At 38.3% G+C, this 24,038-nt stretch overlaps 2 protein-coding genes across 2 annotated transcripts; both read left to right on the top strand.

The window, feature by feature from the left end:
* Positions 1 to 4,175: 4,175 nt before the first annotated feature.
* On the top strand, positions 4,176 to 5,497 carry LOC140004693 (putative disease resistance RPP13-like protein 3). The gene has a single exon (XM_072044834.1). The coding sequence runs from the start codon at positions 4,199 to 4,201 to the stop codon at positions 5,495 to 5,497; it is 1,299 nt and encodes a 432-aa protein (XP_071900935.1). The 5' UTR covers positions 4,176 to 4,198.
* A 16,439-nt stretch (positions 5,498 to 21,936) lies between these two features.
* Positions 21,937 to 22,817, top strand: LOC140004694 (epi-neemfruitin B 7-O-acetyltransferse L7AT-like). Its single transcript, XM_072044835.1, has 3 exons — positions 21,937 to 22,117; positions 22,219 to 22,297; positions 22,379 to 22,817. Exons 1-3 carry the CDS (start codon positions 21,937 to 21,939, stop codon positions 22,815 to 22,817), a joined length of 699 nt encoding a protein of 232 aa, XP_071900936.1.
* Positions 22,818 to 24,038: the final 1,221 nt, after the last annotated feature.

Raw genomic sequence — 24,038 nt, forward strand, 5'->3', positions numbered from 1 at the left:
AACCAAAAAGTGCAAAAGTCACAAAATCTCAAATATTCACCAAAGATATACCCTTAGATTTGACCATGTTATACTTAACACCTTAGAGTGTAAAATCTTAGCAATAGAAAATTTTGAGACATCTATCCATCGTTTTTCAGGAATAATCACAAATATGTACAAAGATAGGCAAAAACTGGATAAAATTTGACAAAGTCAAACAAAAAATTCCAACAAAAATGCCTACACTTGCACTTTTTCAATAAAATATCAATATATTACTCCCTCCACACCTAAATCTTACATTGTCCTCAATGGAGATCATAAAGCAAAGAAAGTAAATAGGGCACTTCCCTGAATACATGGTGGAGGGTTTCGGGCAGCTATGGAATAGGTGGGAATGGTGGAGTGAAAATGGTGCTACAGTAGGGCGCGGCAGTGACGGATTGTAGAGGGAAGGAGAGCTCCGACGTACGTCTTGGTCCAAGTGACAGTGGCGGCGATGAGTGGGGTGGAGGACAGCAGTGGCACGCGGCTGTAGTGGCGGGGGCTGAGTGACCGCGGGGAGAGAGAGAGAGAGTGAGGGAGATATGTGGTGGTGCTGGAGTTTTTGTTGGTGCGGCGTGCAGCGCTTGGCGAATGCGGGACGCCGGCGAGCAAAAGGGTATGTGACCGAAAGAGAAGGAGAAATAGGGGAGATTATTATTTTTGTTTTTAGATTTTCATTTTGTCATGATGTTAACTACTTTTGTTTCATTATTATTATTATTTGTTGATTTTATCTTATCATTTTATTTTATCTTAATTTATTAACTTGCTCATTTTTAAGCATTTCCAATTTATGACAAGTTTTAATTTCTTTTCCTATCTTTTCAAAATGAAATTTTAAACTTACATAAGAAAAAAAATTTTAGGAGTTTAAAATTTTTGGATTAAATTTTTATGTTAAATTTTATAGTATTTAGGTCAAAATTTTATATTTTTATTGCTCAATTATTAAATAGTATGTAATTTTGCGACATAGAATACAAATGAGAAAAAAATTGGTAATTAGGTTTATTGAACATTATAAGTAAATATTTAAAACTAATGATGAGTGTAAAGGATGGTATAAATTAATAATTTAGTTTGCAAAAATAAATTTAAATGAGTTTACAAAAAGTTAAAATAAATAAATTATAAATGGATAATTGGGTTATCTAATTTATTTTTTTACTTATTTATTTATATCTATCTGATTAAATGAATATAAATAAATTGACTCATTTATGCATATTATTCTTTTTTTGTTACAACGATAATAATTATATAATATATTCTAACCTAATTTAAGATGAGGGAAAGTGGACGAGGAAGTCATCCGAAAGTGACAATTACAATTAAATGACATATTTAGTGGACCCAAGACTTATAAGTCTTGGAGTTACCAAGCAAGAGGCTGTTGGCTCACTTATACTCCCTCCCTTTTTTTATAACTGACGTTTAAGATTTTGCACACCAATTAAGAAAAGTTTTTCATTGTTTAAATCTATACACTACTTTCCTTTTGTACCCTCATTAATTATCCAATTCACCCATGTTTTCTCTCACTAGAGTATTAAATGGTGCTGTTTTACTAGGCCAAAAGCAATGCAAACTAACTCTCACCAATTATGAAAAGAGAGATAAAATGGTAAAATTGTGAAAAAATAATTAATGCTGCATGGGGATAATAAAACGACATATAAAAGTACTTAAGAGTAAATTTCTTAAACGTCAGTTATGAAAAAAGGGAGGGAGTATCTGTTAAATAACTAATCAATGCCCATCTAAATCATTTATTATGGCAGTTGGCTCACTTATTCTGATCATGGCCTGTGGAAAATTGATGGTTGCCTGTCCAAGTGGAAAATTGATTGATCCAAAACCAATAAATTTCTGCCGACACACAAACACGGCAATCAAGGCTGTGACCTTGAGAAGAATGCAACCCAAACCAAAACGGAAAACCGGTATTAATTACTACTCCCTCCGTCCCACTTTGTTAGTCTTGTTTTCCTTTTTCGTCCGTCCCAAATTGTAGTCCACTTTCCCATTAAGAAATATAGTAATCTTTCAAATTATCTAAAATACCCTTATTAAATATCTTGTTATTAATACATTGTTATTAAATACTAACCCACTACATTGAATACATTGAGTTTTTCCAAAACATTGAATACATTGACTGCATTGATTAGCATAAGGGTATTTTAGGAAATTATTAATCTAAATTTATGTTTCCAACCAAATTAATTACACTTTCTTAATCTGTGTGAAAAAAACACCAAGACTAACAAAACGGGACGGAGGGAGTACCACCCAATAAATTTCTGCCGACACAAACACGGCAATCAAGGCTGTGACCTTGAGAAGAATGCAACCCAAAACCCGAAGCATGCCAAAACGGAAAACCAAATTTAGAAGGGAAAAAGAACGAAAACCAAAACCAAAAACTGAACTTTTTTTTTTCCAACGGCAACTATTCATTCATAAACTATGACAGATTACATGCTCCAGGGCAACTGCCCTTAGTCCCTTACAGTCCGCTTGAACCAACTCAAGCAACCAAATTTAATTGAAGGATAGAATTTGTTAAAACTTTGTCAAATGGAACCTACTAAGCTACTATACTAATTGCAATTTAAAAGTGCAAATTCATTTGAACTTGCAGAATTCAATATAGCGAAATCCCAATTCATCAACTATATAATTATTGCGCATTCATGAATATAGATTTAGGAATGGTGATGCTGAAAATTAAAATTTTTTTAATAATATTACATAGGTATAAAGCAAAACTTGTTTGTTGAAGATAATTTCGTGGACCACACAAGTTGAAATCAAGCTCCAATTTTAAAATTTGTTCTCTTTAGAAGTTTTTTTTGCACTTAAAAATTCAGGTAAGAAGGTGTTATTGAATTAAAAATTTAGACAACTTTAAATTTTAAAAACTAATTATACTGTGGAATCTAAAAATTCATATATATAGAGTTGACTTTTTGCCCTTTGATACCGGTAAATATTTACTATCATCACTTAAGGAGAGATCATCCAAGTAGTACATGAAGAAGGAAAGGAGAACACAATGATAATGTGACTAGTATCTAACTGGTTGATTATTGGCATGATGAGATTATAAAGAAGGTTCGTCGGTCAAGATCTTCTTCAATTGATGGCATCAACTTTGGCTCTCCAGCGGACGTGCCTGAGCTGCAAATTAATTAGATTGAACAAAAAGAAAGTGTAAGCACTAGTCTTATTATGCATGAAAAGCAACTACACACATATACGTATCGAGAGTGGATATAGAGAAGAGAGAGACCGTTTGACGTTCACTTAGGCCGTCCGCTTTCTGTGGCTGCCCAGTGATTTTTCTCACACAAAAATCGTATTCACGGTGCAATAATTTCCGAAAGAAAAAAGGAAAGAAAACCCTGGGAGATACAACAATCTTACCAGGATCGCCTGTTTTGTGAATCACGTGAATCGAGGAAGTGAACCACGTGAGAATCGAGCCTCTCTGCTGAGATCAGTTAAAAACAACAGAGATTAGAAGTTTTGCAGCTGCACCTAACAGGCAAAAGCTTCTCCTCCTTTACTAGTTGTTGAAAGCAAAGCTCACTTTACCACGATGGCTGACCCTGCTCTCTCTTTTGTTATTGAGAGAACTGGCGATCTGCTGATTCAAAAAATTGTTTTCCTGGAAGGCGTTCGACGACAAGTTGAGAGACTTCAAAAGGATCTGGTCCGGATGCGGTGTTTCCTGAAAGATGCTGATCAGAGGCAAGATAAAGATGCGAGGATCCGCAACTGGGTTTCTGAAATCAGAGCTGCGGCCTACGATGCGGAGGATATCATTGAGATCTTTGCCAGCAAAGTTGAGTTCCTCACAAAGGACAAGGGACTCGTCACCAAATTGACGTATTATCCCTTGAAAATTGTGAACCTCTACAAGATAGGTAAAGAGATTGAATCCCTACGGATGAGGCTCAAGGAGATTGCTGATTGCCGCGAAGAGTATGGTATAAAAAATCTTGGAAAGGAGATGACTACACATGGAGAAGAGCTGCAACGGCTCCGGCGATCCTTTCCTTTCAGCGAGGACAAGGATATAGTGGGCTTCGAGGAGATAACAAAATCCCTGGTGGCAGAACTTTTGAAAGAGGCCAGAAACCGCCGTGTGGTTTCAATCGTCAGCATGGGAGGTGCTGGTAAGACAACTCTAGCAAAAAAGGTTTATAACCATGCTCATGTCAGGGAGAGATTCAACTGTTGTGCTTGGGTCTGCGTCTCTTCAAGCTACGATCACAAAAAGACGCTGAGGGCAATCATAAAGCAATTGAATGAAATGAGGTTTGAGCAACTTGAGAAGATGGAAAAGGAAGACTTGGAAGGAAGGCTCCATCAAGATCTACAAGATAAATGTTATCTTGTGGTGCTTGATGATGTATGGAAGCAAGAAGCATGGGATTGTCTTGCTAGGGCCTTTCCTGATGTTGGCACATCAAGTAGATTGCTGCTTACAAGTCGCGATCGGGATGTTGCCCAACACGCAGATGCTTATAGCCACCCATATGAGTTGAAAACTTTGGGGGTGGAAGACAGCTGGCAGTTGTTCCTCAGAAAGGCCTTAGGCCATGGGGATAATGCTGGGTGTCCTCCCGATTTGGAAGAAGTGGGCAGAGAGATTACCAGAAGATGTGATGGTCTGCCGCTGGCCATCACGGTTATAGGTGGCCTGCTGCTGGCAAAGAAAAAGTTGAAGAGTGAATGGGAGAAAATTCTCAACAATTTCAGCACATATTTATCAAGGAGCCAGAGTGGGGTATCAGCAATTCTGGAATTAAGTTATGCAGACCTTCCTGCCAATCTGAAATTTTGCTTTTTGTATTTGGGTTTGTTTCCTGAAGACTCTGTGATTTCTGTCCGCAAGTTGATCCATATGTGGGTTGCAGAGGGAATAATGCAGAAAAGAGATACAGAAAATTTGGAGGAAACTGCAGCATATGATAATGTGGAAGAACTTTCTAGCAGAAATATGGTCCAGGTGGCTGAAATGACTGTTGATGAGAGGATTAAAAGCTGTAGAGTCCATGATTTATTGCGACAGGTTGCAATCAGAAAGGCAAAGGACGAAAATTTTTTCCAGATCCATAACACCAGAGATGATGAAATATCAGCCAAATCCAGATACCTTGCTGTTCATAGTCTCCCTTGGGATAAAAAGTATGTTGGGTCTTCGACCCCTCCTCTCCGGTCTCTACTTTTTTTCAATGTCCACGATTACAGGAAAAACATTTGTCTTAACTTCAAAAGTTTCAAAAAGCTTAGGATACTAGATCTTGAGAATGTTAAGATGTCGTATAATTTGCCAGAAGGAATTGGTGAAGTCAGGCTTCTAAGGTACCTCGGTTTAAGACGCACATCCATTGGAAGGCTCCCTCATTCCTTCTGTTACTTACGAAACCTACAAACTCTTGACATACGGAGCTCTTGATAGGGTGTAATTTGTTAGTAATTTTTATTAGTAATTTTCCCTTTTATCCCTGATAAATAGTGTGCTAATTTCCGATGTTCAATGTGATTTCTTAATCTCGTGCCAATTTAGTCAATTAAATCCGTAATTGTTTGATTGATTAATATTAGTGGCAACTGGTGTGTTTACACATTAGGGGAACGTGCGATCTAATTTAAATAACCCTCGAAGCGTGTTATTGATTAGGGCTAGGTTTTTCTAGTTATTAATGCAATTGGAAAATTAATTCTTATGGTCGTACCTAGGAGTATTTGCTGATTAGGGGTAATCAACGGTCGTACCTTGGTTATCAATAATTTAAGGAAAAATTGGTCGTCAGACTATAACTAGCCTATTAATAAATTAAGTGAACCTCGCTTGCATCAATGATCAGATAAATGGACTGTGCCTGAGTAGTTGCATCCTTGGCTAGAATTTATTTATTCCTGATTAAATTCCTGCTATATTTGTGCTAGTGATTTATTCATTTTTAATTAAATTGTCTAATTATTTTTAGTTTCATTCCGGTGAAATCCCCCCTTATCAATTGGACTTTAAAAAGAGACAGATATCTCCAGTCCCTGAGGAGACGACCCTACTCGCCACTGACTATTATTTAGTAATTTTTGTCAATTAATTAACTCTGGTATATCGGATTAAGCAAACTCTTCGGGAACAGGGTGAATCAAGTAACCCATTGCACACCTAGAGTCCCTGCTCCAGTACCTAGAATTAATTATTGACTGCTCTTAGTGGTAGCTAGGTTCTATATTATTATTATTATTATTGCACAGGCTGACGACCTGTCAATTTTTGGCTCCGTTGCCGGGGACTGGCGTCATTATTTGTTTCTTTATTAAGTTCATTTTCGCTCTAATTTTCTGGTATTTTTTCTAGTGTATGCCTCGGTCTTCTCGTACAGGTAATTTGGTTTTTGACCCTGAGGTAGAGAAGACTGCGCGTTGGACAAGGAAAGAGACCAGACAGCTCAGAGAGGAGCACTCCAGCGCTACATTTCAGAGACCCGAGTCAGAAGTTGAACCAACAGATTCATTTGGTGATTCTTCGAGTGACTCAGAGCAAGAAGAAATTTCCATGGCTAATGCACGAACATTAAGGGAGTTGGCTGCTCCTGATTTAAATCAGCAGCTTTTATGCATTACTTTCCCGAGTTTGAGTGATAACACTTCCTTTGAATTGAAATCAGGTCTAATTCATCTCTTACCTTCTTTTCATGGCTTACCAGGTGAGGAGCCGTATAAGCATCTGCAGGAGTTTGATGTCGTGTGCAATAGTATGAAACCCCCGGGAATCACTGAAGAGCAGATAAATATGAGGGCGTTCCCCTTCTCCCTGAAAGATTCTGCGAAGGACTGGCTGTACTACCTGTCACCAGGTAGCATCACCATGTGGGACCAATTGAAGAAAAAATTTTTAGATAAATATTTTCCTGCATCCAGGACTGCAAGCCTAAGGAAAGAAATCTGCGGGATCAAGCAACATCCAGGGGAGTCACTCTACGAGTATTGCGAACGGTTCAAGAACTTGTTACACAAGTGTCCCCAGCACCAGATAAGTGAGCAGTTGCTCATTCAGTATTTTTATGAGGGACTCCTATTCAGAGATAGGAACATAATTGATGTTGCAAGTGGAGGGGCACTGGTGAACAAGACCCCTCAGGAAGCACGGGAGCTAATAGAGGGGATGGCAGAAAATTCACAAGAATTCGGTACGAGAGAGGATGTCCCAATACGCAAGGTGAACGAGATAGAGACACCATCTGTCCAGCAGCAGCTAACTGAGTTGACCTCGTTTGTGAGGCAACTGGCTGTAGAGAGAGCAACTCAGGCCAGGGTGTGCGGGATTTGCACTGGTATGGGACACTCTGCAGACATGTGCCCAATGCTTCAGGAAGAAACTGCAGACCAGGTGAACATGGCTGGTCACGCGCCCGCGCCAAGAAGAGCCTATGACCCGTACTCGAATACGTACAATCCCGGTTGGAAGGACCACCCAAATCTCAGTTATGGAGGAAATAGGCAGCCCAACTATACACCGAACAGGCAGTCTAATTTCGTGCCAAATAAGCCACCAGGGTACCAGCAGCAGTACCAACCCCGACCACCTCCGCCCCCAAGCTCTGGTCCATCTTTGGAGGAGATGATGAAACAAGTGATGGCAACCCTCACGCAAAATCAGCAGAGGACGGACTCCGAAATGCAGGACATGAGAAATCAGATAAGTCAAATGGCCACAACAATCCACCGTTTGGATTCCCAAAACCAAGGTAAATTGCCGTCTCAGCCCGAATTAAACCCGAAGAATGTTAGCGCCATGACCTTGAGAAGTGGCAAGGAGGTCCAAGGACCTGACCCGGTGATTCCTAAGGACAAGGACGAAGATCGAATTGAAAAAGAGCTGGAAGAGGAGGGCGGTGACAATAAAAATTCAAAGGTAATCCCGGACCCACTCATGCCAGTTAGATCCAACCCACCTCCCTTCCCAAGCAGATTGGAGAAACCAAGGAAGCAGGACAAGGAGAAAGAGGTCCTAGAGATCTTTCGCAAAGTGGAGATCAACATTCCTCTTCTAGATGCGATTAAGCAGGTACCCAGATACGCAAAATTTTTAAGGGACCTGTGTGTCAACCGAAGGCGATTGAAGGGAGATGAGAGAGTGGTAGTGGGAGAAAATGTGTCAGCGATCCTGCAACGAAAGATTCCACCGAAATGCGGTGACCCAGGTATGTTCACTATTCCTTGTAGAATAGGCAATGTATTGATTGGAAAGGCTATGTTAGATCTAGGAGCCTCAATTAATGTGATGCCCAAGTCTATATATGCCTCGTTGAAGTTAGGACCTCTGAAAGACACTGGAATAATAATCCAACTGGCTGACCGGACCAATGCATACCCTGACGGTTTGATTGAGGATGTTTTAGTGAAAATTAATGAATTGGTTTTCCCTGCTGATTTTTACGTGCTTGATATGGATGATGAATACTCTCACGACCCATCACCTTTACTGTTAGGTAGACCCTTCTTGAGCACAGCTCGAACTAAAATAGATGTTAATAAGGGCACCCTATCTATGGAATTTGATGGTGAGATTGTTCATTTTAACATTTTCGAATCTATGAAGTATCCGTCAGAATCACATGCTAGCTCTGTCTTCTCTATAAATGCTATTGACTCTGCTGTACGTGAAGTTTTCGAAATTGAAGGCAGGGATGAGTTGGAAGTTGCCTTGACCAGGCACTTCGAGTCAGAGATGACCGCTGAGATAGAGTTGAGTGAAGAGCTCAAATGTATGATTGGAGCGTTGCAGACGTTGCCAACCACAAAGATAAGGTATGACCTCGCACCCGTGTTTACACCTGAACCTCACCAAAGGCTACTTCCATCTGTGGTGCAGGCGCCTGTTTTAGAGTTGAAACCGCTGCCAAAACACCTAAAGTATGCGTACTTAGGCGAGGGGGAGACACTCCCAGTGATTATCTCCGCCAGTTTATCAACAGTCCAAGAAGACAAATTGATTCGAGTTTTGAGGGACCATAAGCAGGCGATAGGATGGACTATCGCCGATATCAAGGGAATTAGCCCCGCGGTATGTACACATCGGATTCGACTCAAAGAGGGCGCTAGACCTATTCGGCAGGCTCAAAGGAGATTGAATCCTCTCATGATGGAGGTAGTGAAGAAAGAGATCCTAAAACTACTGGATGTGGGGATAATTTTTGCTATATCAGATAGCCCCTGGGTAAGTCCAGTACAGGTGGTCCCAAAGAAGGCAGGGGTGACGGTAGAATCAAATCAGGAGGGTGAGCTCGTGTCAGTCCGGAAGCCCACTGGGTGGCGGCAGTGCATAGATTATAGGAAATTGAACGTCGTCACGAAAAAGGATCATTTTCCCCTTCTTTTTATTGATCAAATGGTAGAGCGATTAGCAGGTCGAGCTTATTATTGTTTTTTGGATGGCTTTTCAGGTTATTTCCAGATTGCTATCGCACCTGAGGACCAGGAGAAAACTACCTTCACGTGCCCGTTTGGAACATTTGCATACCGGAGGATGCCATTTGGGCTATGCAATGCACCTGCCACCTTCCAGCGCTGTATGGTAAGTATTTTTTCAGAATATGTTGAGAAGATTATTGAGGTTTTTATGGATGATTTCAGTGTGTATGGGGATAGTTTTGATAACTGCCTAGATAACCTGAAATTAATTCTAATAAGGTGCATAGAAGCTAATCTCGTACTCAATTGGGAAAAATGCCATTTTATGGTCGAGCACGGGATAGTTTTGGGTCATGTGGTATCGTCTAGGGGTATTGAGGTTGATAAGGCAAAAATAGATGTCATATCTACTTTACCTTACCCCGCGAGTGTGCGGGAGGTACGTTCTTTTTTGGGTCACGCAGGTTTCTACCGGAGATTCATAAAGGATTTCTCCAAGATTGGAGCGCCCCTGTTCCAACTTTTGTAGAAAGAGGTACCCTTCGAGTTCGATGAGTCATGTAAGGGGGCGTTTGATAGGTTAAAGGAGCTACTGACCTCCTCATCTATTATCCAACCCCCTGATTGGAACCTACCGTTCGAGATCATGTGCGATGCCAGCGACTATGCCGTGGGCGCGGTCCTGGGTCAAAGAGTGGGGAAGGCAGCCCATGCTATATACTACGCCTCTCGAGCCTTGAACGGGGCTCAGTTGAACTATTCGACCACCGAAAAGGAGCTTTTAGCTGTAATTTTCGCTTTAGAGAAATTTCGGTCCTATTTACTTGGTGCTAAAGTTATTATTTTCTCTGATCATGCAGCCCTGCGGTATCTGTTGACCAAAAAAGAGGCCAAACCGCGACTGATAAGGTGGATACTACTGCTCCAAGAGTTCGACTTGGAGATCAGGGATAAGAAAGGGGCTGAAAATCTGGTAGCGGATCATTTAAGTCGAGTGCAAGTCGAAGAAGATAATATCCCATTGAGAGAAACTTTTTCCGATGAGCATTTATTTTCTATTAATTTGTCTTTGCCTTGGTATGCGGATATGGTTAATTTTCTAGTTACTGACAAGTTTCCTGCAGGATGGCCTAAGGCAAAAAGGGACAAATTGAGGACTGACGCAAAGTCTTACATCTGGGATGACCCGTACCTCTGGAAACGTGGTGCTGACCAAATCATTCGTAGATGTGTAAGTGAAAATGAATTCCAATCTATTTTAGCTTATTGTCACTCTTTTGCATGTGGAGGTCACTTTGGACCAAAGAGGACTGCTCGTAAGGTTTTAGAGAGTGAATTTTATTGGCCGACCCTCTTTAAGGATACCTACTTATTTTGTAAGTCATGTGATAAGTGTCAACGAGTGGGTAATATTTCTCGAAGGGATCAAATGACCCAGACCCCAATGATTTTTGTTGAGATTTTTGATGTTTGGGATATTGACTTTATGGATCCTTTTCCTTCATCTTTTGGCTTTTTATATATATTGCTTGCTGTAGACTATGTCTCGAAATGGGTGGAAGCAAAGGCCACCCGTACTAATGATTCCAAAGTAGTTGCAGAATTCATCAAGTCTAATATCTTTGTTCGATTTGGGATGCCGCGAGCAATTGTAAGTGATCGGGGTACCCATTTCTGCAACAAGACAATTACTGCACTTTTTAGGAGGTACGGTGTCTTGCACAAAGTCTCCACGTCTTACCATCCGCAGACAAACGGTCAGGCGGAAGCATCGAACCGGGAGATCAAGTCGATTTTGAAAAAAATGGTTCGACCTGATAGGAAGGACTGGAGCTCCAGGTTGGAAGATGCTTTGTGGGCATATAGAACGACGTACAAGACACCAATCGGCATGTCCCCTTACCGTTTGGTATTTGGGAAGCCATGCCACCTCCCTGTCGAGTTCGAGCATAGAGCATTTTGGGCGGTCAAGCAATGCAACATGGATATCGAAGAGGGCGGAATTCAAAGGAAGCTACAGTTACAAGAATTGGAGGAGATTCGCAATGAAGCCTACGAGAATGCTGTGATTTATAAGGAGAAAAACAAGATTTTTCATGACCAACAGATCTCTAGGAAGACGTTTGAATGTGGACAAAAAGTTCTACTGTATCACTCCAAATTGAAGTTATTTCCAGGTAAGCTACGTTCTCGTTGGATTGGTCCCTTTGTTGTAACTAATGTCTTTGATTATGGTGCAGTGGAGATCCAGAGTCTAAAGACGGAGAAGAAATTTGTGGTGAATGGTCATCGCCTCAAGCCATATTATGATGAGGTTCCAGTTGAGCGGGTAGAGATGATGCATTTGGAGGACCCAATTTGCTTGGTTTAAGCAGAATATGGGCTATGTCTAGCCAAAAACACTAAAGAAAGGCGCTCATTGGGAGGCAACCCAATTGTTTCTTTTAATTGTTTGTTTGATTTCATGTGATAGTTTAAATATACTTCCCTTGAATTCGACTGATTTTGGGTTTCAGTTTTCGTTTTTGCTGATATGTAGGTGGCATTTCCTCCTGACGCGCCCGCGTGATGAAGTGTAGGAAGGGGTCAAGATTCAAAACGCGACTCAGAAAACGCGGATTAGAGGCGCGTTTTCAGTCGCGTTTTCATTTCTGCAAGTTTTGTGCAGGAAACGCGACTCCGAAAATGCGAGTTCGAGGCGCGTTTTCAATCGCGTTTTAAGTCCTGCGAGATTTGTGAAGGAAACGCGACTCAGAAAACGCGGATTGCAAGCGCGTTTTCAATTGCGTTTTATGTGTCCCAATAATGGCTTCAGAAACGTAGGCTTTGGAGGCTCGGATGGTCACTGTTGACACCAATGTCGCCGGAATGGCACAGAGTATAGCGGCATTTATGCAGAAAGCCGGCTTCTCTCCGCCGTTTCCGCCTAGCCCTCCCTTGTCTGGACGACTCCAGGGAAGTACCGTTGCCCCTTCCTTTTTCTCTGCTATTATATTATCACATTGAGGACAATGTGTCATTTAGGTGTGGGGGGGTCTTTGTTTGAGTGCTAGATATTTCCCATTTTTCGTTTTTGGGGTGTTTTTGCTATGCTTTTAGTAAGTGTTTTCTGTGGAGGTGTTGTTCCTTTATTCCCTTTTGAGTGCCTTTCCCTTGCTTCTATCTTGGTGAATATTTTTGGCAGCTCATTTTTTCTTGTTAGTTGTGGTTTGTACTATGAGTTAAGTTACAGTGGCAAGTAAAAGCATGCTTTCTTGGTGAATACTTTGAGTTTAACGACGTGGTGCAATTTATGGCTAACTTGTTTAGCCAATATAAATATTTTGCTGGCACTGTTGTGTAGTTTGGTCTCCTGTTTACCTTAGTCTCCATATTTAGGACATGACGCAGGCTATGATCTGTAATTACTTGGTATTTTGGTGTTTTATGGTGAATAACATATGGCTGTGCTCCGCTGGTGTCGCCACCTAGTAACCGGGAGTCTTCACCACAAGTGTCGGCTCTCGCGTCAAAAAGTGGCGATATCTATGAGTAAGTGGTCCTGGAACTGTGAAAAGTTGAGTAACTGGGTTCTTTCATCAAAAAATGTCAGAGTTCACGTCAAAAGATTTGAATAGCTCAGGACTAAGCATTATTCGTGCAATCTAATAAAAAAAAAAGAGAAAACAAAAAGGAAAAAAATCAGATGTGGAAAATGTGAGTTTATGATCATGCTGGCCTGCCGATCCTTGGTTCGCACTGTTGAGATTTTGGTTGTCAGTTGACTGAATTGCTGACTGTTGCTAGTTAATATTTGAATTTCCTAGGTGAGTTAGCCATGAATTGGACAGGTCTAGGAACTTGGGAGCTAACCGGGAGGGATATGTCTTGACACTTAGCCACTAGATCTTGATTTCGGTATAAGCACAGCTGGCAATGATATTGTTAAAGCTGGCCATTGTTGGGTTGAATTGTCCTCATGCTTGAGGGCAAGCATGATTCAGGTGTGGGGGGAATTGATAGGGTGTAATTTGTTAGTAATTTTTATTAGTAATTTCCCCTTTTATCCCTGATAAATAGTGTGCTAATTTCTGATATTTACTCGTATTTGGTATCTGGACTTAATTTCAGGAATGAAGCAGAAAACCACTAAAAAGGAAGGACTTTATGGAAAATAGGGAGACTTCTAAGGGTTTCAATTCTTGGGCCCTTGAATTGGTGGGGGACCACAAGCTAGTGGAAGGCATCTATTCCTTTGGGCTCTTAAAAGAAAGCTACGGAAAGAGACTTGGGGCAAGAAGTACTTTGAAGGTTTTGTCCACATGTGTGGGGACCACGTAGAGAGCCTTGAGTCATCTTTCTTTTATTGCTTAAATAGAGATAACGTAGGGTAGCAGGGAGATCTCTAGTCTTAGTCTTTTAGTTCAGTTTTAGTTTTGCTTTCTCCTGACTGGCCTCTGACGCACGCCAGGTGTTCGACAATATTCCCCAACGGGAAAAACACCTTTTATTCCTTGCTTCTTAATAGAAAACGCAATGCCTTCGCAATCTATTAATTCGTGTGGTGATTTAATTATGCGGCGTGGCTAAGTCTTCCATCTAGTCAAGGGTCAACTCGACGGCGCAGTCCCGAAAATCTGTGAGATCTAATTAGTTTTCACGTGTTCCTTTATCTATTAATATTTGCATGTTGTCTGATTTAATTTTCATGGGATTATTTTATTAATTGGATGTCAAGGGCCCGATGTTCAATGTGATTTCTTAATCTCGTGCCAATTTAGTCAATTAAATCCGTAATTGTTTGATTGATTAATATTAGTGGCAACTGGTGTGTTTACACATTAGGGGAACGTGCGATCTAATTTAAATAACCCTCGAAGCGTGTTATTGATTAGGGCTAGGTTTTTCTAGTTATTAATGCAATTGGAAAATTAATTCTTATGGCCGTACCTAGGAGTATTTGCTGATTAGGGGTAATCAACGGTCGTACCTTGGTTATCAATAATTTAAGGAAAAATTGGTCGTCAGACTATAACTAGCCTATTAATAAATTAAGTGAACCTCGCTTGCATCAATGATCAGATAAATGGACTGTGCCTGAGTAGTTGCATCCTTGGCTAGAATTTATTTATTCCTGATTAAATTCCTGCTATATTTGTGCTAGTGATTTATTCATTTTTAATTAAATTGTCTAATTATTTTTAGTTTCATTCCGGTGAAATCCCCCCTTATCAATTGGACTTTAAAAAGAGACAGATATCTCCAGTCCCTGAGGAGACGACCCTACTCGCCACTGACTATTATTTAGTAATTTTTGTCAATTAATTAACTCTGGTATATCGGATTAAGCAAACTCTTCGGGAACAGGGTGAATCAAGTAACCCATTGCACACCTAGAGTCCCTGCTCCAGTACCTAGAATTAATTATTGACTGCTCTTAGTGGTAGCTAGGTTCTATATTATTATTATTATTATTGCACAGGCTGACGACCTGTCAACTCTTAACCAGTGAGAGTTTCAAATTTCATTTGGAAGCTTGAAAGTTTACGGCATCTATATGCGTGTCGTATGGAGTGCGATGTGCCTCTTAAGATTGATGGATTGAGGAATCTCCAGACTCTGTTAGGCGTAAACTTTGATGACATTATGCACAATAACATGATAACTTTGACAAGTCTTCAGAAACTGGGGATTTGGGTGGGTGAAAGGTCAGAGATTGACAAACTCTGCTTGCATTTATCTGAGGTTGAAAACCTAAAGACGTTACATCTTTATCGTAATATAACAACAGTGTGGCCATCTCTAGCTGGACTTTCTAAGCTCCATCATGTAACAGAGCTCAAGCTATCCGGGATGTTTTTGAGAAAGCTGCCTCCTGATTTCCCTCCAAATCTCTCTCGCTTGTCTTTGAAAAACACCTCAGGAATGACCCAATGCTAGTGCTAGAGAAGTTGGGACAGCTGTCGTTTCTCAAAATGAAAGATGCAAATAGGGGACCACAGCATATGGTCATTTCTAGGCATGGGTTTCACCAATTGAAATTCCTTGAGCTCAGATACCTAAGAGTGGATGAAATAAAGGTGGAGGAAGGTGCATTGCCACAGCTCCAGTGCCTGAGAATTAGGGAGTGCTACAGTTTAGAAAAGTTACCGGAAGAGCTGAAGCACATATCTAGTCTTGATGCGCTTGAGCTTGTGGACATGCCAGAAGATTTCATCAGTGGGCTTGATGCAAACATGGTATCCAGCATCCCTAACCTCAGAATATTTTGACTCTAGAATCTAAGTCCGTATTTGTATTTCGCGCATGGAATGGAAGGTATGTAGTGTAGTGTTTAATAAAATTATTTCAAGTTTTTATCAAAATATATAAATAAATAAAAAGCATGTTTCATATTCAACATAACTTTTGTTTCCCCCTAATTCAACATACTTTGCTTTGCCGCTATTTCGCTCTTTATTTTCGTCACATAATTCAGACCAACCGACAAGCTTTTTGAGTCCATTTTTTTTTTAATTATTTGAAATCTCACACTTGAATGCTTGCTTTTTTAATTATCCCACTATTAAAGAAGGAATGACTCTTTTGTCATTAATGATTTTGTGGGTAACTAACAGTGTCTACACAAATGCAATGTCTCTCTATCAATTTACAAATGCAATCCCTCATAGGATTTATCTCTCTGCCAATTTACATTGCATATATATATATCATATTAATACAAGCAGAAATAAATTTAAAAAAACAGTTCATGTCTTCGGTAGGCCTCAAAAATCCTGATAGTAAACTCTTGGCATTTGGAAATGTCTAATCCATTAAAAATATCTAGAGGTATTTGGTTGATTCTAATTTTTCCCATGCTGCTCAAACTGAAAAACAGAACAAGGAAATAATGAAGTTAGTAAACAAATCAAGGAATTCATCCCATATAAAGTGTTGGTCCATCTGAAAGTGAGGATTGATTGCTTCCTAAATACTACTCACTATACATATAAGATGTTAAAAAAAAACTTAAGCATGTAAAAATCAAATAACAATATATTCACTTAAGTTGTTTGGGATAAACATTGAAGGGAAAAACATTACAGAGGGGAAAATTTTTGAATACTGGCACAAGTGTAGGCTATTTATTATGATAGACATTTATAATAATTCTTACATGTACTGTTATTTTTTTAATGTGTTTCGTAGTAATTCCATTTTTACAAAAATTAGTAAGACTGTCGTGTGTAATGGATGATCTAAGATTGTATGCAGTTTATAAGTTTGACACTCCCTTTTAATTCTTCGTGATTACTAGTTAGTTGATTCTATAACATGTATCGTCTTGAAGGAAATGTATTTGCTTCTCAAAAAAAGCAAGTGTATTTTTGCTTATAAACGAAAAATTATTTAATTTTTTGTGAACTACTAGAAAATTGGAGTGGAAAGAAAAGTTTTAAAAGAAGGGTTAATTATAAAAACTCCTTTTGGAGTTTGGTTAAGGTTGTAGTTCACCACCTAATGTTTATTTCTTCTCACTTTGCCTTCTATTTTAGTCCAACTAATCAAATTAACCATTAAAATAGTCGAGTTAACGAAAGTGTCCTTCTGCATAGTTTATAAGGAAAGACCCCAAGGTTCTTGGAATGTTAAAATTACAAGATATGATTTTTACTATAGAATGATTATTTTTTTAATCATTTGGATAAAATAAAATGGAACATTGATATTCTTTTTCTGCTCAATATCATCATTCATGAATTAATTTAAGTGGGAAGATCCTGAATTTTGTGAAAAAAGAAGAAAAATACGTGTTGTATGTTATATTTTTTTAATCATTTGGATAAAATAAACTGGAACATTGATATTCTTTTCTGCTTAAAACCATCATTCATGTAATTAATTTAAGTGGGAAGATCCTAAATTTTGTGAAAAAAGAAGAAGAATATGTGTTGTATGTTATGTTCATTTGCCTACTTAAATCTTCTTTCTACTTTCAATCACATGACTCGATAAATTGTTGAGAAAATTGATTATAAGTATGCAGACATTGTAGTTTTAAAAAATCCTTTACAGGATCAAGTATAAATTTATACCTCATTTTATAATTAAAAAAGCAAAAAGATTCCAAACTGAATATGGATGATTATTTCATAAATCTAAACCCTCTCGTGTTACATTAACATTATTTGAATCATTAATCCACAAATGCTTTCCTTCTTTTTTTTTTTCTTTATTTTGCTAGTTGTTTCTAGGAAATGGCTGATAATTTGCAGCACAACCCTCTTTAGTAGCCCGGAATCTCGATGGATAGCATTGCAGGGCAATCCAGTTGAAGAAAGAAGAAGTGTGCAAAATGGGTAGCTCTCCTCGGGCTTTTTCTCCATGATTTTATAGCAGTAATTTTACCATAATCAATTAAGGAAACAGGAACATTAGCTGAAATTGTACTAAACATCAGTTATAATAGTGAAGCAGATTGGCGTACCGAAATTTGGTCCTATCAGCAAGAGGGAAAAAATAATAACTATCATTATCATCATCATTATTATATAAAAAATTATGAATTAGGGAGTGTAAGTAATTTTGATGACAAAATTAGTGAAAAAGGATTAAACTATGTAGTAGTTATTTTAACCCACCAATACCAAAAACTCCAATACTTCTTAATCAGTTGGACCTCAAACTTTAACGATCTTATACTTTTAATTCTTTAACTATTATTGGTATCTTTTTGGCTTCTGGACTCTTTAAAAACATATATTCATAAGCCTTCTATCGGCAAATTTTTTGGAATATTGTCGAAATAAAAAATTATCACAAAAGTGGTGTTGTGGGATGATATAAGGGCCGCCGCAGGTGGGAATATCAGCCCAACAAAAAATCCAACCTATTATTCCTTTTTCTTATGTTCTTAAGAATCGGTACAATTTTATATTTCAGTCAGATATCACTATTGATTAACATATTTCAACGGTCGTGATTTGGAGGAAAAAATTTTCAGTCCTATTGCCGCAGACAAAATTTGCGGTGAAGGAATTTTTATTTTTTAAATAAAAAATTTTTATTTTTTAATGACACACAAGACTAAATTTGTGGACCGTTGATCTACTTGATCAACGGTCAGTGGAGAATCGCCATTTGTAGAATTCTTGAAACCGCAAATGACCTTTGCGGTAAAGGTGACACAAATTGTATTGCGGCGAAGGCTTTTTTTTTGGTAAACCGCAAAGGTCATTTGCGGCTAATGAGATCAACAATTCCGTACTTTTTTTATTTGCCGCAAACCAATGTTTTTAATCTCGGACCGGCCAGTGAACCGGATAGGGGGCCGGTTCGATCGGCCGGTTCACCGGTTCTCTTTTTTTTTTTGCAACTTCAATGCTTAGTACTTCACGGGTCTTCACTTTACACTTGAATTTGACAGCTGATGCATAGTCTAACATGATTATTGATAACTTAAGTCCCTAAAATGCATTCAGCAATATAATTTAAAACTAAATTTAAGTTGAGATAATAATAAATTTTCTAAAAGTTATACATGAAACTCCAAAAAATTGTAAAATATTTGTACTGAATCATTTGCAAATAGAAATAGAAAACAAAAATCTTGAAAAGGAAAAAATTAAACTCATCAAAATGAAAAAACTCTTATGAAAGTTGAAGCTTCCAACTTGCTTATAAATCAGCTAAGATAATAGTTTGATGAGTATGGGGAAGGTTTGAGAAAGATTTTGTCATGGGTATTTGATTTGGAGGTGGAAAGGTTACAAAGAAAAAAATGAAAAAAAAAGAGAAGAAGCAGAGACAAAGAATCAAGGATAAGGGAAGCAAAAGCCAAAAGGTGTTGTGTCTTAGTGCTACGATTTTCTTTTGTTTAATTAGATTTTAGTTTTTAATATAAGATAAGTAGCATTGTACACAAAAAAAAAAAAATTGTCCCATGAATGTGATTCAGTGGTAACAAGCCTTTGTTGTGATTGTGGAGGCTTGAGTTCGAATGCCAGGAGCTCCAATCCTATTATCGGTTTGAGTTTTGGATGAATATTTGAAAATTTTAAAAAACTGCCGGTTTACGGTTCGAACGGTTCATTCGGTTTTCAACGGTTTTTCATTAACTTGCAGCTTTGGTACCAGACGGGCGACATGTCCGGTTCGTGGTCCAACCAATCGAACCGGTCGGTCCGGTCCGGTTCTAAAAACATTGCTGCAAATTGGACCTACGGTGAATAAAAAAAGTTTTTTTTTTAAATATAGCAACTATGGATCATCCATTCATACAAGACACAACGAGATCAATGGTAACAACTTCAGTCAAAGAAATTTTGAGTCAAAGTAACATTGCTACAATTATTGTTGTATCAAAATAACAATTTATGTTGACAAATTTCTATAAAGCTAGTCATTGTTCATTCACTTTTATTGTTTACTCGACTGAGAACCCCAACTTCTAACATTTTTATTTCCCTCTCGCACAACCCCATCCAAATCCCCTTCATCTTCTTCGTCTGCCCGAAGTGGCCATTGTTCCGTAGGAAGACCAAAATAAGTTCTAGGATGATACATCATTTCGTCCACAAAATAAGTTCCAAGATAATCTTGACTATATGTATCACTTTCTAGGGACCTTGATAGGCTTTTCACCTATTTTTCATATAGACGACAGCGTTTTCGTTAATGCTCTTTTTCAGACGACTATACATGGTTCTTGTCCTAGATGCGGGCAGACTCCTGTATTAGAACCCTCCGGCAATGATGAGCAGGACCAAATGCTTGAACAAGTGCAGGCACCAATTCGGAAGTCTAAACGATTACAATTGAGATGAGATCCACCACATGGAAGGATACAATGGAAATGTGGCTACTTTACCATTTTGCGCGATAAGTGCAAGATGCGTGTTGGTGGGTGATATTCATATTTTATGAATTTTTCTTGTCAAATCTCCCTTTATTATCATTCAAGTTCATGTGCTAATTATTGCACTCATTTATCATTTAAATGGTTGAATCCTACATTATTTATCATTACTTAAATTAACATTAAAACTAAAATATTAAAAAAGGGATGACTTGGGCATATTTTATTTTCATTTAACAGCATGCATGATTAGCACAATTCTTATAGGTAAATTAAATTTTAGATTTCATGGTTAGGATTTATATTATGTGTTAAGGTGTAGTGATTTTTGAGTTTAGGGTTAAGTTTATGATTAGAAATAGGGTTAGGTTTTAGGGGAAAAAATTTAAACGAATCGCCGCATATCAACTATGCGGTGATTCTTAATTGCATCATAATGCGAGCGGCGAAGTAGTTTGATTAAATAATAATTTGCCTTCACCTCTCATTTCACGAGCAGTGAAGGCTTTTCAACAAAAAAAAAAAAAAAACCACTCCTTAGATTCGTAGAGGGAAAAAATGAAAAAATGAAAATAATTTTTTTAAAGAAGCCTCCGATACCATTTGCGGCAACCCTTAATGTAGAATGAACTTTCAATTTACACCACTTTTGTGAACTTTTTTTATTTTAACAATATTAGTAGAAATTCGCCCCTTCTATCTATTTGAGCCATAAACCTAATGGAATATATTTCAAAAAGACATTATTTTAATCTTTTAATCATCCAACTATGTATCGCTACAATTATTTGCCGCCAATGAACGGTTGCCCACCCTGTTGACCGAGGGTTGATTACCACATTATACCAAAATGTTCCCGAGAGTGAGAAGAGATAAAATAGAGAAAGAAATTGGCATGAAATATTCTAAATTTTTATGACAAAACTCAGCACTATTTCAACATTTGTTTGTGCACTTGAAGGCCTAACAGGTGTCATAATTTTTAATATGTCAACACAATATGAACTCCTCATGTTATTGAGATTCCAGATATATTAGCCAAATTTGTATTGAATTAAACACCCTAATTTTGGGGTTATTCTGTTTATTATTCCAAAAGAAAAGCCTTCCATTTTCGCTCCTCTTTCATGCATGATGCTTTATCCATTTGCCGTAACACCTCAAATCGAGGAAAGAGCTATAGGAACACTCTTTTAAGAATTCAGGGGGCAAAAAAAAAAACATTTAATAGTCACAGCGGGCTAAAAGTATAAGAACATGAAAGTTTGAGGGCCATTTAGGTATTTTCCCTTCCAATACTAGCTGGTATTCATCTCTAATGTGTTAATTTTAGTGCTTTGCATAACCTTAATGATGCTACTCATTTTATGATTAGCACAATTTATATTGAAACAAAACTTCGTAAGTGCCAACAAACTAAAGTAGATGATGAAAAAAAAAGGAGAGAAAGACTGCAACTTAAAAAAAAGTGTTCTTAAGTAGATGGGGAAAAAAAAGAAAAGAAAAGATTTCTACTGTAACTAAGTCTTGAGAATTGATCAGGCGGATTTTGTAGTTGTTAATTTCAATTAGATATTGTGTAAGGAAATACTTTTGGAACACCTTTGATCTGCAGCAGCTAGTTGAGTCACAGCCAAGAAACTACAGCTATGGAAATAGAGATCATATCCAAGGAAGAAGTCAAACCAGCATCTCCAACTCCACCTCACTTGAGAACCTTTAGACTTTCACTCCTTGATCAGCTTGCTCGTCATGAATATTCTAATCTTGTGTACTTCTTCGCGCCGATGAATCAAAGCACCATGCTAAATGATGTTATTTCCAAAGAAGGCAACGTCTAAAGCAATCACTATCGAGAACTTTAGTACCTTTTTATCCGCTAGCTGGAAAGGTCTAAGATAATCTGCACATTGGCTGTAATGATGATGGAGTTTACCATACTGATGCTCAAGTAAGTATTCGACTCTCAGATTTCCTCAAAGAGTCTGAGAATGAGTTGATAAATCGACTGTTTGCATTCAATCCAAATTTGGCATAAATAATGTCGCAAACCTATTTAGTCATGGTCCAAGTAAACATTTTTGCTTGCAGTGGCATTGCCGTTGGTCTTAGCACCTCTCAAAAGATTGTTGACGGCCTCACAATGATAAAATTTTTGAATGCTTGGGCTGCTATAGCATGTGAATCCTCAGAACAAATAAATCCCATCTTTGTTTCCTCTTCTTTCTTTCGCCAAGTTCCCCCCTGTACATCTAACTATTCCAAGTTAGTTACAGGTATGTCAACAGTGCTATCCAAACGCCAATTATACGAGCACAATTATGCAACAAAGATACTTTTTTTCGACCACTTAGCCTTGGATGTCCTCAAAACTAAAGCAGGGACATCATCTCTAAACCCAACTTCAGTCACAGCTGTTATGGGACTTTTGTGGAAATCTGCCATAGCGGCTTCCCAAGTAAGATCGGACACTCAGAAGGAATTGAGTTTGCTGATCTCAGTTAATCTAAGGACAAGATGTTCTCGTTAAGTTCGTGAGTAAAAAATTACGTCCCACATTGGTCCGAGAGATGGAAAAAGAGCGGTTAATATGTAAGTAAGGGCCCAAGACCTAATGGTTAAGCTTTTGGGTCAGAGTTAGGTTACTCACTTACATATTGGGCTCTTTGGTGGACTTTCTCAAGGTGTTTATCCCCTATCAAATTGGTATCAGAGTTTCAAGTTGCGAGACTGGGCTACTCATGAGCAAGTGGATTCTTCTCGGAGTTGGACCGATGAAAATTCTCTTCTTGATGGTGGACTGAAGTGTTAAAGAGTTTGACTGATGGAGTCCGATTGGTGTTAGACGAAGGAGCCAAAGGTTGGCAGGGATCCCAAATACAGTTTAGATGTTGGACCAGGTGTGCCATGGGTTTGCAGAGGGTCCGGTTGGTGTTAGATGAAGGATCCAAAGGTTGGCAGGGGTCTCGAATACAGTTTAGATATTGAAGAAGAGTAGGTTCATGTTTAGGAAAAAAGATGACCTTATGTGATAAAGTAAGCTTGCATTGAGTATTAAAGTGGGTTCAAAGAAGAACTTCTGAATTTGGATTTAATGTGAGGGGTTACTCATGAAGGAGGTGTTAGATCCTTAATCCAACATTAGACTTATATGTGAATAATTATGTGTTGCAAACTATCAATTAAGGTTAAATCCAATTAAAGTGATCAAATATAGTTTGGGATTAATGTATCTAATAGGGTGTGGGTTTTTAATGTGTAGAAATTTAAGGGCTCCTATTTTTATGATGAGCTGAAATAGGGTTTCAAAGGGTAACAGGAATATTACCTATAAATAGGGTCATGGTCCCCAGGTCACACATATCATTGTTATTTGTCGTATTTTCTAGTACCACAAAAGATAACTCTTCCCTGATATCCCATCGTCAGAAAAGATACTAGAGAGATACTAAAGGGCTCTCTTACGGATCGACCAATACGTGTTGACCTGAAAGGCCACCCCAATACCCTTGGAGATTCATATATCAGTTTGTCGATATGAATCCAGGTACGCTTCCGCTATTTTACTGTTAACATATTTCTTAATAATCACGATATAGATTTTGGGTTTAATAGGTGATGATTTTCACCAATAGTTAAATTTAGATAACCACCCTAACAAGTGGTATCAGAGCCCATTGGTTGATTATTGGAAAATAATTTAGATTTAGTAATTTGTGTATAAACATACATATATTTTTGTCTTGTGAAT

This window comes from Coffea arabica, chromosome 4c, assembly GCF_036785885.1.
Source record: "Coffea arabica cultivar ET-39 chromosome 4c, Coffea Arabica ET-39 HiFi, whole genome shotgun sequence".
In the NCBI taxonomy this organism is placed as follows: Eukaryota; Viridiplantae; Streptophyta; class Magnoliopsida; order Gentianales; family Rubiaceae; genus Coffea; species Coffea arabica.